The sequence below is a fragment of the Sinocyclocheilus anshuiensis genome, unplaced genomic scaffold (genome assembly GCF_001515605.1).
Source record: "Sinocyclocheilus anshuiensis isolate Anshui unplaced genomic scaffold, SAMN03320099.WGS_v1.1 scaffold263, whole genome shotgun sequence".
In the NCBI taxonomy this organism is placed as follows: Eukaryota; Metazoa; Chordata; class Actinopteri; order Cypriniformes; family Cyprinidae; genus Sinocyclocheilus; species Sinocyclocheilus anshuiensis.
In genome coordinates, this window is record NW_015549593.1 from 2,337,798 (window position 1) to 2,354,917 (window position 17,120).

General features: G+C 37.0%; 1 protein-coding gene across 1 annotated transcript in view; it reads left to right on the forward strand.

Annotated features, from left to right (window-relative positions):
• The first annotated feature begins 350 nt into the window (after positions 1 to 350).
• LOC107658203 (contactin-associated protein-like 5) overlaps positions 351 to 17,120 on the forward strand; it is a 64,869-nt gene continuing 48,099 nt past the window's right edge. The window contains exons 1-5 of the mRNA XM_016446662.1: positions 351 to 412; positions 5,460 to 5,479; positions 5,784 to 5,894; positions 7,304 to 7,497; positions 14,218 to 14,365. Of these exons, the coding sequence (XP_016302148.1) occupies positions 351 to 412; positions 5,460 to 5,479; positions 5,784 to 5,894; positions 7,304 to 7,497; positions 14,218 to 14,365 (535 nt within the window). The remainder of the gene's footprint in view (positions 413 to 5,459; positions 5,480 to 5,783; positions 5,895 to 7,303; positions 7,498 to 14,217; positions 14,366 to 17,120) is intronic.

Sequence of the window (17,120 nt, forward strand, 5' to 3'; positions counted from 1 at the left end):
ATCCTCTTCATTTAAATCGGTATTACAGGCATCTGTTCACATACATGATATGAGTGCAGTCAAGTCAGGTCACGCAGAGGATTTTTGCAGCAATATGGAATGATATTTTACCTCATCTGCACTCAACCCTTGTTGCTTCATTGAGCTGAAAACATTGTTCAGCTCCGTTCAGCCTGTCGTGGTCACCATTTGAAACCAAATAGATCCGCTAAATGAACACAGCTCTCGACTCACAGATGGCTGGAATGCAGTGATTATTGTAATCGCTTGGCGGACAGTTTTCACTGTCCTCACTTGCTCTACAGCAGATTAGAGTGTCTGGCTGTGCACTGGCATGGAGACGAGGAACAATGGGGAGAGCGTCGGAGTCCAAGCAGATCTGCACTCCTGCCTTATCCCGGATCAGCGGCCTGTGAGTGCTGACACGCTCAGATTGCTGTACTCGTAATCTGCCACTCCACGCTGGAGGCACAGCAATCTTAAACGCAGCTCAACGAGCACACAGGGAGAACCGGGGCCGCCACAGGCTTTCTCTAAAAAGGTTCTTGTCATCGGCCTCGTAAGTTTGTGCAGTAATGCGAAAGGAAACAACTTTTGATTCCTTTCCTTTCATCAAAAGATTCAGATTTGTTCAATAATTTGCACTAAATTCCAGATCAACATGGATCAGCATGAGTGTCTCTGAGGTTTATATAAATGACTACTAGTCACTCATACTAGTGAGTTTCAGAGAGTTCTCTCAACACAATAATTAATTTCCTTACATGTCCTGTAAAAAAAGAAGCAACTTGGGCATTTTCTCTGTCATCAAATCTTTTCATCTTGCATATGCCATACCAGTGTTTATGCCTGTGTTATGCCCTTTGTCACATGTTCATAGAATTAGTATTTTCAGTATGGTGAATGGCACGTGGTGCACTATAGGGGACAGGAAACGATTCAGAGAGTGTAAATTAGAGCTGCGAAATTAATCGAAATACAGTTTCGATTTCGGCCTCCAACGACTATGAAAATACAATAATTGAGAAAATATGATTATTGCGCCCTATTCCGCCCCCTTTCTAGCAGTGCGCTTTTGCTCCTCCATAAAAGCCCAATTTCAGTAAAATCATGTAACGTGGCTTTTGCAAAATGGGACGAGCTTGATTTATTAAAGTTGATTTTTAAAAGCGCGAAAGATAACTTGTCTTGCACTGTTCCTCAGGAGGTTTCTGTGCATGCGCTCCGACACGGAACAGAACACGGAATTCATCTTTTAGCTTAAGGTGCGTGCCTAAATGGTCAAATACAGGCAAAAAAAGTGTCAAAAGTGACACTGTCTTAAGTGAACGTAAACAGTTGAGAATGAAAATATGTGTGTAACAGTAAATTGGATCCATGCGGCTCTTAAAGTGACAACAGACTATTCCTGCTGTCGACTGTGCTTAATATTAATCAAACAACAAAAGACAGAGAGAAAATCACTCACTGCTCTTGACTGAAGGACTTTTTTTTTTTTTTGCTTTAATAAGAAACAAAGAAAGTTTAATTATTCTTACAGTGAAGACTATGCTGTTTTATTATTACATTAAATTATTCAATTTCTGTAGTAGGCTGTTAAATTAATACTTTAGACTTGCTAAAAAAACTTAAAGCACTGTTTGTTTCATTTGCCTTTTTTTAATTGTTTTTGTTTTTATTACACTGACAGTCTTTTTTGTTTTGTTTTTTACTAATATGAGTTATCATATTATTCTGCTGTGGTATTGAGAATTGTGCAATTTTGCTGATCTCTAAACTGTAGATGTCATAGAAACCTTATTTAAAGAAAATATTTGATATATATTGCTATCTTTAAATAAATCACTCATATAAAGTTTTGGTCATGTGGCCCACTCATAATCATGTTAAATATTCGTGATTACAATATTGACCAAAATAATCGTGAAGTGAAGTGAAGTCCAGTGAAGTCTGGTTTCGCACTGTGTCCTGCAAACCACTGCAGCGCGCACACAGTCTGCTCCGGTCCAGAGACAAAATAGCACAGAGCAGATCATATGCGTAAGTCAGCACAGACCACAAAACGTATTGGACCCATTTGAATTCTACACAGAATGCTATATTTTATAGCAAAATGGGTGAGATTAGGAGGAGAAATTGTTAGACAGACTTGGTATTAGAAACAGCACTGTTGAGTAGAATAGATAACACCAGTGCCATTCACCATTATATTACACACTTTTCAAACTATACATTCTCAGCATGATTACAGTCATTGTTTTGCTTTAGTAAGTTTCACATTGAATCTAAGGGGGTAATTTATTAGACTGTGGCTGTCATAAGCTGTCAAATGCGGCTTTACCAAGCTCAACGGCTCAGACCCAAGCTGATATAAATGAAATGCTATTGACGATTTTAAAAGGGGGGCGGAGCTGCTTGATATGTCCTGCCCTGTCTTCCTGTTTCAGTTGAAATTACGTCACCACATAGAATAACGCTGCATGTTTCAAACAAAGTCCCTTTAAGGCAAGTCATTTCACTCGGCAGCCATCTTTGAAACGCCTGCATGCAAGTGCAGCTCCTATCTCTTTGAATGGGGAAACATCAAATTCTCCAAAACTGGGCGCTAAGCTTATGATTAAATTTCATATTTGAAATCACCAATGAAATCTGACAACAACTGTCTCATAAATAGTGTTTGTTTTGTTCAAATAGCTTTAAAAAAACCTTAGTTTTCAGGCTAGACCAGCCAGTGTGCATGAACAGTTCTAATCACATCTCAGACCGCTGACTGTTTCTATAGCAACCGGGACTTCTAACAGCAGCTGCAGTGACACGATGACTTAGGCCTTTTCTACACTAATACGTTTTTGTTTGAAAACCCATATTTTTCTCTCCGTTTTGAGCTTCCGTCCACACTGAGATGGCGTTTTTGTCAAGGACGCTCTCCAAAGTGGATACATTTGAAAATTTTCGCGTTGTAATATGGACTGTGAAAACGCTTTTGAAAACGATGACGCATGTTTAGTCATGTGACGCATATTGTACCAATAGACATCTATGATTATACCAGTATTTGTGCCTGTTATGTGCTATTCACTTTTACACTGTTGCTAAAGATATTTACTTTGTACACTCTTCATATTACAGTCCTAAAAAGATGACAGAAAATTTACTCACAATTGCTGTTCTGCAGCAAAACATGAGGGCAGTTGCATTTTAGATTAAACATGAGTGAGTGCGACATGGACACGTTAGTGAATGATGAGATATTTCCGTAAATGAAATGATCCTGCCAGAAGAATTGTGTGGAAATGTATTATGCCTGTTTTGTCTGTATCATCTCAGTGAGCTTTTATGAGGTTTTACACATGTGCGGTAAGGCAAATTTGACGTTTTCCGACGTTTCTTGTGTGGAAGAGAAAACGCTTGAAAACGCTAATGTGGACGGAGAGCGTTTTAAAACGAAAACTCAAATGTATCCGGATTAATGTAGACGTAGCCTTATACCGATTTTCGATTGGCTCTTTTATTCAGAAGGCGGGGCTTCCTTAGATAGAGCGGCCATACTGAGTGTTGCATTTTTGCCCATTCAAAACTATACGAGTGACACGTCTTGGGTATTCTAAAGCCTTTGGTTTCAAGGCAATTTAGTGGACCTTTAAGCACACTTCTTTTTTCACAAGAGGCATGAAGATTTTCTCTGACGCTTAGTGAAACACAATGGGTCACGTCATTTCAACATAGTGAAACAAGGAAACAATACATAATTAAAACCCTTCTTATAAAAAACTATTATGAGTAAATCTCATGTAAGTGTACACAATTCAGATGACTCTTCACAATAGATCAATTTGTTTCTTAATGTGTAAAACTTTTTCAATTAGCACCAAATTATAACTGAATGCACCTTAATTGCTTACTGTGTATGGAGACTATAATAGCTATATTTCTAATAAATGCCAAACACAGTTTTTTTCCTGTTAAATGTCAGTGTCGAGCCATCATCATCTGGCAAAATGACTGAAAACTCAAATTCCCATAAATGGATGAACATTCATTACTTTCATCTGATGGAATTCATGCATGCTAACTCAGATTTGTAGAGTCTGCTTGAAGAAGAGCTTTTCATTTCCTAATGATTAACGTTTCATGGCAGAATTCACAAAAGCGGTTTTGTTGTCTAATTTTTTTGGTCTCATCACTGGGAATCTGCAAAGGTCAAGAGAGCTTGAACATAAGAATATGACAAGAAGAGATTCAGACACTGCAGTGACTTCACATATGTATGAAGGTCAAAAGTGGTTAGCGCTTAGCAGGAGGCTAATAGCTGAACATATGTCATCTAAATTTAAAAGGAGTGTGCAGCATTTGTATGTGATGTTTTTTTGTGATTAAAGTGCTTATTCATATTCAGAATGTATAGATCAGACCCTGTGAACTTACAACAAGTGATGACTATCATCATTTCATGATGTTCATAGCTATCAATTTTATTTAAGTGCCCTTTTAAGCCTTAGACTCTGGCTTGTAACATTGGACGGCAAACATAAAGTACGGCAGAATGTTTTTAAATGGAAATGTCTTTGTGGAATACAACACTGGTAGGGAGTTTACCGAGAAATCCCATGTGTAATTATTGATATCCAATTACCCTTTCATATCTCTCTCTTCCTGCCTCAAGGCCTTTGCTTGCAATGCAAAATAATTCACATCATTTGGGGAGCTGTAATGAAAATCACAGTGAAAGAAGTTTAGCATCTGTAGCAGACACCCAAGAGAAGGTTCAAGAAGAGTTTGTCGACATGTTAATTAAATTCATTCTGATTTTAAGTCATTGTTAAAAACATGCGTTTGTCTTTACAGTTCAGGAATGGCACATGCGGTGGTTAAAAGTCGGTTTTAAAGTAATTATGTCCTGAAGCCATTATTGAGGACATTTCATGTGGGACAACTTTCAGAATGTTTATTTTTATGGGCAAGATTTTTACTAAATGTTTTTGGAAATTTCTAGATTAACTTGTTTTGTGATGAATTCTGTAAGCTAGGAATGAGTTTTTTCACACTATAGAATAAATAGGTGGTTTATTGTCTCGTCTGTGAACTTTACATGATAATATAGCACATAACCCTGTCCATCAAACAGTAAAGTCAGGACCCCTACTGAGTTTTAACCCTAATTATGACACTTTACCAAAGTACAGTGGTATATTTTGCCGTTACCATAGAGATAACCTTCAGCAGTTGCTTTCTTGACCCAGAAACCTGTTTTTCTCTCCATCTCATTTTTAAGCTTCTGACCATGAAACCATTATTATTATTATTTTTATAATTACATAGATTATACAACCTTTAAAACATGTAAAACCATGTCAATGCCAAACCTTTATGTGTGCATTTGTTTAATTATTTTCAAATAACTGCTAAGCTTAATTTCAGCTCAGATCTTTATGTTGATTTTTATTTTATTTTTTCTTCAGGTTGTCCTTCAAATCTACAGGTAATAGAATGTTGCAGCTTCTGAAATTATGAAGAAAAAAGTTAATTCAGTTATTCAAACTCTCAAAATGTAGCAACTTGGTTTGATATGAACAAAAGAGGTGCATAAATGTGGATTTGCCATGAAATTCCACACTATCCGGATTATTTGCAGGTATCATTATTAGTGAAGAGATCGCACCTGTGTGATGGATGATCTAAACAGAAAAAGATTCGTCTGAGGAAAATATGTTACACATTCACAAGAAGAGGGGTTTGTTTTCACATTAGCTAATATTTGTCTGTTTTATTATTGTGTTATCCAGACAGCTGTGATGGATCTCTGGCATCTCTTCTGCCTGCAACTTCCTTTCAGAGCTCTTCACATTTCTCAGACAGTCGGGCTGCGTACTTTGCCAAATTAAACAAAAGAGATGGTAAGTTCTCCTTTGCATGTTAATTCATTCATACGTGTCAATTAAGGAGACAATATAAATTACACTTGGGAAATTTAAGCCGTCATAGTGTTATGGGTGCCTTTTATTCATGAACTCTTTGAACCTTTTCTGAGTACAGTAACCCTTTTTTTGCCTATAGACTGCATGCTATACTGACTATTTATTGACGTATTTGAGTTTGTAACGCTGTCATTCTTTTACATGTGTAAATATTTACACAGTACTGTTCAAAAGTTTAGGGTCTGTAAGAAATTAATAGTTTTATGTGACACTGAAAATTGGAGTAATGGCTGATTAAAATTCAGCTTTATCATCAGAGAATTAAAAATGAAATTATTCAAATAGAAAACAGTTATTTTACATTGTGATAATATTTTACAATGTTACGGTTTATGCTGTATTTCGGATTAAATAAATGCAGTTTTGGTGAGAAAAATAGTCTTTCAAAAACATTTAAAAAATCTTACCAACCCTAAACTTTTGAACAGTAGTGTGCATGTTCATATATTTATGTATATTGTATAAGGTTTGTTTAAGGTTATATCATACAAATGTTATGCAACATTTTATACAATTAAACAATGTTTTTTTTTTCTTATTTAAAATTTCCAAGGCAATGTATCAAAATATTTTCATGATAATGCATCATCGTCAGTATAAACCTTGTATCTCAACTTTTTGTTTAAAACCAAATAAATAAATCACGGGGAAAAGATGAAGATCATCATGTGAATTTAATTCATGCCCAAAATGGCAAGAAAGAAAACCACAACTCCATCTCCAGAAAATTGCAGGCTTGATACATTATTGAGCTTTCGCTTTTCGCATGTCCTCTGAGCTATTTATAAATGTGACCAACCTTAACCGCATGCATCTGTAACAAACTAAATGATTCCTCTCTCTAGGGGGTCTGTGTAAAAGCGGCTTCTTTCAAGTCAGAGGTCCCCAGTTTGAAATTCTGCTCTGATCTACTCCCGTGGTGTCCGCAGTGCTTGAGTAATGAACTTCTCTGCCTGATTCAGACCAATTTCTCCATGCAGTGAGCTGGAGGATTGTGGAGGCAGAAATGCAACTTTATAGAGAACACATGTGCTGGCAGATCCAAAGTGAATGTTGTACATGTTAAGCGAGGTCAAGAGGTTGACGCTTCTTGGCTTGTTTTGGAGTGGAGGCCATCTACTGATTGACAGCACCTCACACTATGAATACAAAACCAACTGAAAGCCAAATTGAAATGCAGTTGTGATAGTTTCATGTAGTTGCTCAAATGAAAGCCAGTGCCAATTTCCTCTCCCATACATCTTTCTTTTCAGCAAGGACATCATATGACACTCAAAATCGAATAATGTTTTGATAAACATTGACAGAGGTCTTATGGGGTTCTCTAGGAGGAGGTGGGTGGAGCCCAGAGTCGACGGACAGGTCACCCTGGTTGCAAGTTGACCTCAAGGACCGAATGGAGGTGACAGCGGTGGCCACGCAAGGTCGTCATGGCAGCAATGATTGGATCAGTGCCTACATGCTCCTGTACAGTGACACCGGACGCATCTGGAAGCAGTACATGTTAGAGGACAATGTTGGGGTAAGTGTGTGTATTTTAGTACCATTTCACCCTGTTGGGGCTTATTTTGCAAAAATAACTGGCTGCTTATCTTATATATCTTATATAGCTGCTTATCTTAAATATTGATTTTGCTCTAAATTATTTTATTATGTGAGAGGAAAAAGACTGTGGAGTGATAAAATACAGCAAACTAGCACAGCTATAGGAAATAGACTGTCTGGGGCAACTGTAAATTATACAGTTTAGCGGTCATTATGCAAAAGTATTACACGGTGCACTGGAATTCGCAATTCTGATTGGTCAATCGCAGCATTCTGCAGTTGAATATTTTTGTGTAATGATCTTTAAACTGTATATTTCACCATTGTCCCTGACAACCAATTTCCCACAATGGGCTAGTTCAATGCTTCTCTTATCACTCTGCAGTCTCTTTCTTCTCACATAATCATATAATTTCAACTCAAATCAATATTTCATGTCAATTTATTTATTTATTTGGTGAGTAATAAGTGGGATAATGTACATTCACCCGGTCATTAGGGCAAAATAAACCCCTTCTTTGCTTTGTGTCAGGGTTCTGATCGGCCTGTTTGGATTCAATTTCCGAAGAGCATGTGAAACTAAGATCATTATCCTTTTGATTATCTCTTTTAGCGGCTGAATATTTACTGCTTTAATTGATTACGCATCACCTATGCTGCTGCAGATATTCTTGTTTTGAACATCTTTAGTGCAGCATATTTTCATGTGCTGAAAAGTTCTGATCCCATTAACTGAACTCTGAGTTCAGTTACGAACATACAAATTGCTGCTAGCAATTTCTGAGATTCCTGAAATAGATTGTTCTAATGATGTTGAACCTGCCACAGCCTCTCAATCATTGCAGGTGTTTGAAGAGAGCTTGATGCTGAGCCACCAACGCATCTATTGTCTTTGTCCTCAGGCTTGGCCTCTACACTTAGAACGCTTGTAAATGACAGAATGTTCATCGTCCCCTGTTGCTGCTTTGTAATTATACTCAAACGATGAGACCACTGCTTTATTAAAGATATAATGGCATTTTCAAAGTGTGTTTAATGAAAAGAGAAGATTACAGTCGAGTAAGCTGTAATTAGCTTTTAATGTGGTGGAAATGTAGAATAAAGTTGATCAGAAGTGTAAAGGTAACACTGCTCAACAGTGTGAAGCAATGCGGTAATAATAATAATGTCTGGAGTCTCTCTCAGCTTTATTAATATTCCAGCAGCACTTTTATTTGATACACAATAGGCTCATTATAAAGCTCTGAATGTTTGACGTGATATACAGTAAGAAATGGTTTATATTCACTGTCATTCTGAGTCCTGCTGTGCTGTCATGTGTAAAGGATTGATTTAGTAATCTGTATATACATGCTTCTGAGGTAGCAGTCAATTGGTTTTATTTATATTCTGTTTATAATTATGTGTCATTCACCAGGTTTAGGGGATTGATGCTTGCCCTTTTACATAAGGATACATCCATTCATCATATAAAAGAAATTCACAATAGAATATAAATGTAACAAACAGAAATATATTCCCATAAGTGAGGTATTGAAAATATACATTTTCATCAATGGTAATTAAGATTATGTAAGTTTATATATCTATATAGTGAGTTGAAACACCAGCATTTATTGTAATGCAATAATTAGCTTTAAATCTTATGTATTCAGTAAAATCTACACATTTTCACACCCAATGTAATAAATACTGTTCTTTTGAACTTTCTATTCATCAAAGAATCTTGGGGCGAAAGTATCACAGTATCCACAAAAATATTTAGCAACAACAGATTTCAACATTAATAATAGTAAAAAAAAGGTTTGGAAAAGAAGGTGTCTGCTAAATGAAAAGAATGACTTGTCAATCAAAAGAATAAGAAGAAAAACACTCTTAATTTGTTGTCAAGATGGTGCTTAATGAGCGTTGTATCTGAATCTGCTGAGGAAAGCTGCCAAATGTTTTGGGCTAAGAGGATGGCCCATCCGCAGAGCTTGTTTGCCTCCGCTGTATGTCAGAGGTCTTCTTATAGGAAGGTGTGAATGGGCTCCCCGAAGTGGCAGATAATTGCTCTCTCCAGTCTGCACTGCTGCGGCTGCTGAGTGTGTTGATGTGTAATAGTGTTTGCTGCGAGACCGAGGAGGATAGAGAGGAAGCAACAAGTACATTTTGTAAAAGCATGCATTTATTGTATATTTAATCAATAACCAGTCAACAATAACAGTCAGTTTTATGCATTAGTCAGGTGTTGATTTTTGGTTAAACGTTTGAGATCCGGACAGCTCATGTCACATTAATATTGTGGCCCTGGTGAACTGAAGACAGGCTAGCATTTCAAAAGCAGAAATAGCTGTTGACATGTATCTTGCTGGAGTTTCACTGACACATTTCATTCTTTGTCTTCATCTTGTATTGCCGTCATCTCCTGGCAGGGAAACAGGATTCGCCTACGTTGACGGAAAATTGCTGACTGCATAAGCTTTGTGGGGGCCTCACCACAGTCATTTCTTTTGTCTTATAGCCTGTGGGGCTTCGAGCTATTGAGCTGTGTTCATGCCGTCCTTTGTCATTTTCTTTTCGCAGACAGTCTATGTGTGAGTGAAGTGTGCTAGTGTCTCTGGGATGTGAAAAGGATAGCCAGAGAATTCCCAGTCTAACAGGGAGGATCTGCTCTCTAGAATGACAGGAATCAAACTGGAAAATGCTAACAACATGACAGATGTTAAAACTGACAGTTATGTAGTCATGACATCCAGGTTACCTCCATATGGTGGATCATTTTGCTTTCAAGCAGTGCTGTATTGACAGAAAGACCTTTATTTTCTCTTTATCCTTATTTGTTGTTCTCTTTTTCTTTCCTTTTTGACAGAAGAGATTTCAAGCTTGCATTCTCACCATGAATGTATAAGTCCTGCTTCACACCACACACAAAGTATTTATTTTGGTGGTCATATTAACAGGTTACAGTATTCACACTGTGAGCATGAGTGGAGCAATGTGAATACTGTAATGTGTTTGGAGCCTAGCTGAAGTAGGAGCATAGCTGAATTAGGTGTAAGTTGAGTATTGGCACTGAGCCCACATACAGTAGCTCTCTGAACTATTGTGAAAACAATATGGTTTTCCTCATTCCCTCAAATGAAATTTCATGACAATCAAATGTGTAATAATCTTAATGGGCAACTTCTAGCTATTATTATTAATTTATGGCAATTTTTGAACAGAATAGGTAGTAAAACATGCCTAATAGTCCTTAATCAGGAGGGACACACTTTTATAAACTGGTAACACTTTAAGTGTTTTTTGTATATATAAGTGGATGTACCCTGCTCAAGAGGGCGGATTTTGTGAAATCCTGGCAGTACATTCAAGCAAATTTTAGGATTAATACCACAAAGGTTTTACCTTACGACATCAAAACTGTTGTTGTGCTTGAATAAATAGAATGTTCAAAAGTGGCAAACTAAGTCTTTGAACTCATTAAGCTTTTATCATTGACACAATTCTGTTTTTGAACTAGTTAGTTCCATTGCACTAAACTATCAAAAGCTACATAAAACAAACTATTCTCTCTTTCAATTTCTTATACGTGAGGAAATATTTGCTATATATAGTTATATTGAAAATATTAGTTCTTTCAGTTTGAACTAGCGCATTTTAGTTATAAAAAATGTCAGAAAATTATGCATTTGAATCATTTCCCCTTATGCATGTGTAAATTCTGTAAGGGAAATAAAACAAATGATACTGAATTTTTAAGTCACTTGTTGTAATGTTTGTTCAATGCTTTTGTATGCAGCAATAAAATAATCTTAATTTCAGACATTTCTCAGCAAAGATATGCTAATAATAGTGATTATTTGTTTAATTAATCAGCGTATTATGTAATTATTTTGATTTTATTTTTAATTAATTGACAGCCCTAAATATGATATATTATATAAATATTATATCTTTTTATATTATATAATCTTTGCTCGTCAGTTCATCTTATTATTGTTCTCAAGCACTAATCGCATGTCATTGATAATGGGTAGCTAAATCAACTAATTTATTTCTATGTCCCTCTTTCTCACCTTCCATCTCTCATCCATACCTCTCAGGTCTCACGTTACACAGAGGCTTGAGCAGCCCCATAGGCAATCGATAGGAGGACCCATGGTTTCGTTAGATTAGCTTGCTTAAAGCATGAGCCTGGTGGCCCATTTGGGTGCCATAAAGTATAATTGATGTAAAAGTCTGCGACGCATTCAGCCATAGCAGGCAAGAATCAGATTCACAGAAGTGTGTGTGCTAAAAAATCACCTAGTGTGTGAGTTTCTCACTTGGCTCACAGTACACATGCTAGCGACACCCTTACAGCTCTCAGACAATGATGAAATCGTTACTTGCCAGGCCTTTGGATCTCTTTAGATATTTAATCTGTTTTCTGCTTCACTGAATGACTGAAAATAAAACATTCATGATGTTTCCTAGTGCAGGCAATGCACACTGGAGACAGAGAGAGGGAAGGAAGAGACTTCTTGTCTGTCGTCTGGGGACAGTTTTGCTGTCTTAGCTCTCGTTTAAACATGGTCACAGAGGCACTGAGGTGCTGTCTATTTCTGACACTCTCGGGCCCTCGCTTCTCCGGGGACAGAGTGCAATTCAATGCTTACAGTAGGTCAATGGAAGCTCGATTCGACACGTGGGCAACGCAAAAAACGATTTCTGTTGATACAAAGTTGTAAAACATTCATCACGTGTTATTTTAAAATGATCCTATCAAATTATCCTATCAAATTTTAATTTAGTTTAAGTTTTTTTCATCTAAAAATGTGTTTTATGTTATGTAAAAAATGTTTTTAATCGTTTTAGTTTCAGTTAACAATAATAACTTTGGTTTGATATTTGAATGAACTGTCTCCAGTCTTTTATAAAAGACATAGCAAGCACCGACAAGTGTTTTCCTGTCAGATAACAAATACAAAACCCACCCCAATTGAGCTCATCTTGTGTTGGCTCTTCTTTCTGATGTGAATTCACGCTGGTTTTAGGGAAGCGATGACTGGTGAATCACAGGAGGATGTAACAGTTGCAGACGTAACCGGGCTGATGAAACGGTCCATGGAGAGTCCGTGATAACGTCAGCAGTGCACAGAGGCTTAATGAAGGAGGAGGAGGTCTAGCAGAAGTCCATACAGGAATAGAGTTAATGGAGTGTAGAGAGGAGCTGTTTACGTGGGCAGCCTGTAACCGGGGCATCTCCCCTTATCCGGTGGGAGCTCCACTGTGCTCTTGGGCTGAGGTGAGCTGATAGGTAATTGGATAGATGTATTGTTGTTTTCTTTTTTCCCTCTCAGAGGAAGAAGCAGTCAGGGACAGGATGTTGTCGTCACTGAGTGCTCAAATGAGAGTGTCGATGAAAAGCTGGTGATGTAATGACAATGTGCTCATGTTGCTATTGATGCAATTAACAATGGAAAACAATACCTAAACTGCTTTACAAAAGGAAGGAAAAGTATCATAACAAAGTACAGAACTGATTTGATATGAAAATAATGATTATCAGTGCAAAAAAAGCTTTAAAAATGCATAAATGAGATTAAAACAACTAAAAATAAAATAAAATAAAAACTGAGTAAGAGTAACAGTTCACCCCCAAAATAGGAAAAATCTGTCATCATTTTGAAAACCACTCTTGCATTTTACAAAAATGTCTTGCTGATATTTAATCTCACAATGAAGATATATTTGTGTGCACAGAAGAAAGTCAGAAAGACAGAATTTTAATTTTTGGATGGACTATTCCTTTAAGAGTGGAGTCTTTAAAGTAGATCTTCCACAAACTCCAATGCACCACGCTTGCTTATTTACAAATGTGCTATCCGTAATACTTTTGGCTAGTGCAGTATTTCTTCTTCCAAGTGTGTCTGCAAGCAAAACAAAACAGGGCCTTTAAAGTCACTAACGTCAGATTGTTGTTTTTGCTGGCATCATAACAGCATTTCTGGGCTGTGAGTGGCTCACCAGGGGAGGTGATGATAATGTTGATGTTATTTATCTCAAAGGGACATGGAAAAGTCTATCTTAGAAAAAAGTCGATGTTTTCTTTTTGTGATTAATCCGTAACCATGTGGCATTTTGGTCATCGGTTCTCATGTTCCATGCAAGTCTCAACTGTGAAGTGACTCGGGTGCAAATTACTGTCAAATTATGAGTGCTAGCAGATGAAAATCGAGTTGACATTTACATAAACTGTTACGACCTTCAAAAGAAATACTGCTCTTTGCATTCAACTGGATTGGCATATACATAAAATAGCATTTCATCTGCAGAAAATGTCTGATCAACCAGAATGTTTTAAAATATTATAGGGCACTTTCCAATAATGTGGTGTAAAATAGGACTTGAAAATGTGATTTTACTTGGTCGTTTCTGCCAATTGTTTGTTTGAAACCCCTGTTTTTTTTTTTGTTTTTTTGCTAACAATCAAAATGTAAAATAAATGGACTGATAATTAATACTGATAATTTTATAAAATGAATTTTAAAAAGAATTATTTTTAAACTAATTAGCATTATTACCTTTAATAATCAAATGTCCTAATATATCTAATACTTCTCACAACAAAAACATGGATTTGTGCCTCTAATGCTTCAGAAAACTACTGAGACAACAAAGTGCACCATATTCATGAAAAGTGAAAACCATTTTCTTTTTTGTCTGTTTACAGAGGTTGGTGGGTAATGTGAATCCAGACAGCGTGGTCCACCATAAACTCAGCCAGTCTATCAGAACCCGGTTCCTCCGCTTTGTTCCTCTGGAGTGTAGCCCCAGTGGCCGGGTGGGCCTCAGAGTGGCTGTGTATGGCTGTGCTTACCGTGAGTGAGAGTATTTAATGTTTAAAACATAATATTACAAATGTCTAACAGGCATTTTACTTTCTCAGACATAACAGTTACATGGCTTACATTTATTTTTAGTGATAAGCAGTATTTCTGTGATCAGCTTTACAGTTGGAGTTCAGATGTACACAAAAATGTGAAAAAAAGTGGATTTTCACTCAGAAATTGCTAGTAAATTTCACAATTAATTACTAAGAAACAGCAGTAATGCATTGAATTAAACATGAAATTTTAGTAGAAAAGTAAAAAATCTGAAATAGTTTTTTCATGTAAAACATACTCCAATAATCTTTGTGGTAGCACTTTAGGGACCAATTCTCACTATTGACTAGTTGCTTATTAGCATGCATATTACTAGCATATTGGCTGTGTATTACCATTTATGAAGTATATATTAATGCCTTATTCTGCAGGACCATATTCATATTCCCTTAATCCTACCAAATACCTAAACTTATCAACTACCTTACTAACTAGTAATAAGCAGTAATTAGGAGTTTATTGAGGCAAAAGTCATAGTTAATAGTTAGTTAATTGCGAGAATAGGACCTTAAAATAAAGTATGACCATCTTTGTTTCATTTATATCTTTTAAAAATATTTTTTACAGTGTACATTTCCATATTATGCAGTTAAAAAATGTTTTATCATTCCATGAGAGAGCTGTAAGAAAAGAAAAGAAAAGAAAAGAGTTGCATAAGAAGGATTACAGAAGCATCCTAGTTCCCATAACAGTTCACAGAGCACATTTCCACAGTCTTGGTAAAAGGGACAATAAAATAGTTGTGACACAGTATATAAGGTGATAACATTACCCATAATTCTTGCTGCTGATCTTCACATGTCCTCTGTCTTTGTCCTTTTCTAGTCACACAGTATTTTTTCCAGGTGTTGAATTAAGATGACACAGATAATTCATTGCATGACAACAGCAGTTTCACTCTGTTTTCCTTTAAATGAAGGTCGTTTAATGACTTTCTTTGATGGTACTTTTCCAAAACTGAACAAAGATGTCCAAATATCAGAAACTTATCAGCCTGTGTTAGCTAGAAAAAAAGTCTCTTTAATGATATTTACATCCTTAAAATGGATCAGTTGTTGAATTACAAAGCATTCATAAAAAGGTCCCTCAGTTAGCGACTTCATTATTCCGTGGCATGATCCGTGTATTAAACTCGAATGAATGTGTGGTTTGCTGATAAATGCTGCATGAAGAATTTCAGTTCAGCTGTCTGTGCTAATCAACCACAGACACTTAAAGAATTCACATGCAAATCCCATGACAAATCTGAACCAGTTTTGATATGATGAATCTATAAGCACTTGTCTGACTAATATACACTGGATCATGCGTGCCGAATGTAACCTTGAAAGAAGAGCATAAATGTTTATATAAATGTTTTAATTATACATGATTTGATGGCTAGTGCTCACTGGTAGTGCGGTGATTGCACCTAACAGCTCAAATTAACTTGAGCCGCATATCACATAATAAGCAAAATACTAATGCTAATCAGCCAACTGCTGTGACAATTGTGAACTCAAGCTGAACCTGAGAATGGTGGAATACTATATAAGTGTCATTATCATGACTGCAAGATTGCTATGCCCAGACCACGTCCCTCATAGCTCACAGTATCCTTATTTGACCAAACGGAGCAGTTGCTTATTATCATCAGAAATAGGTCATTATATTCAATGCTGGCATATATACAGGCTTTTCTGCTTTGCTTCACTGATCCAAAAAAGGAGGCATTCATTTTCTATCTATTTTTTAAACTCATTCTTTCGTTAATTTTTTTCTGTAGGCTTTAGGGTTTTACATCATTATGAGTGCCAGCAAAACACCAATAAAGAGATTTCTGCAAAACAGCTGTGCAGACATGCATGGGAGTTTGTGTTTTGATCCTAAGAACATTTAGACTGTTTTGGCCTACCAAAAAAATTATGTTTAAAAGACAAAGAAAAACTTTTGTCTTGGAACATTGGGTCGCACTGGCTGCATTGCTCAAATGGGTAATTGTAATGAATTAGTCCACTGAAGGCGAGCGTAGTGAGAACCCATGTGCAGTTTTATTTACAAGTGATCCAAACAATAAAAGAGGGCTCTGAGATAGACTCATAGGCAGGAGAGGCCAAACTGGGGCAGATTCATGGACAGAAGAGGCCTTTGGAGCAGACCCGTTGACAGAAGAGGCCTCTGGAGCAGACTCGTGGACAGAAGAGGCCTCAGGAGCACAGTGTGCAGCCCACACACTCAAAATGGCGACCGCCATTACAGGAAGGGCAGCAGAGTATGGCAGGACCTCTAAGACGGCGGGGCTTGAGAGCGCTGACGTCACCGGGATGCCTGCAGCTCTCACCGACATCAGTGGTAAGTCCATCACGCTAGCTATCAGTCTTTTCAGTCTTGGCCTAAGCTCCGCGTCCGACTCAGGCGTGGCAGCCATCTTGGCCGGGGACTCAGGCGTGGCGGACATTTTTTTATGAGTCATTTTTATGAGTGGCGCAAAATGTAATGCTTATGACAGAGTTTGTAAAATCGTAGTAAATTCGTGTCGTGTGTGAGTCAGTGTGACCGCCTCCGTACGATTTTCGGATAAACTCAATCGTGACATGTGCCAGAGCTCATGGCGTTCTGACCTTCAGAATCGCACCATGTACGTCAACACTGCACTGGCTACCTATTAAACATCGTATAGATTTTAAAATCTTGCTTATTACTTATAAAG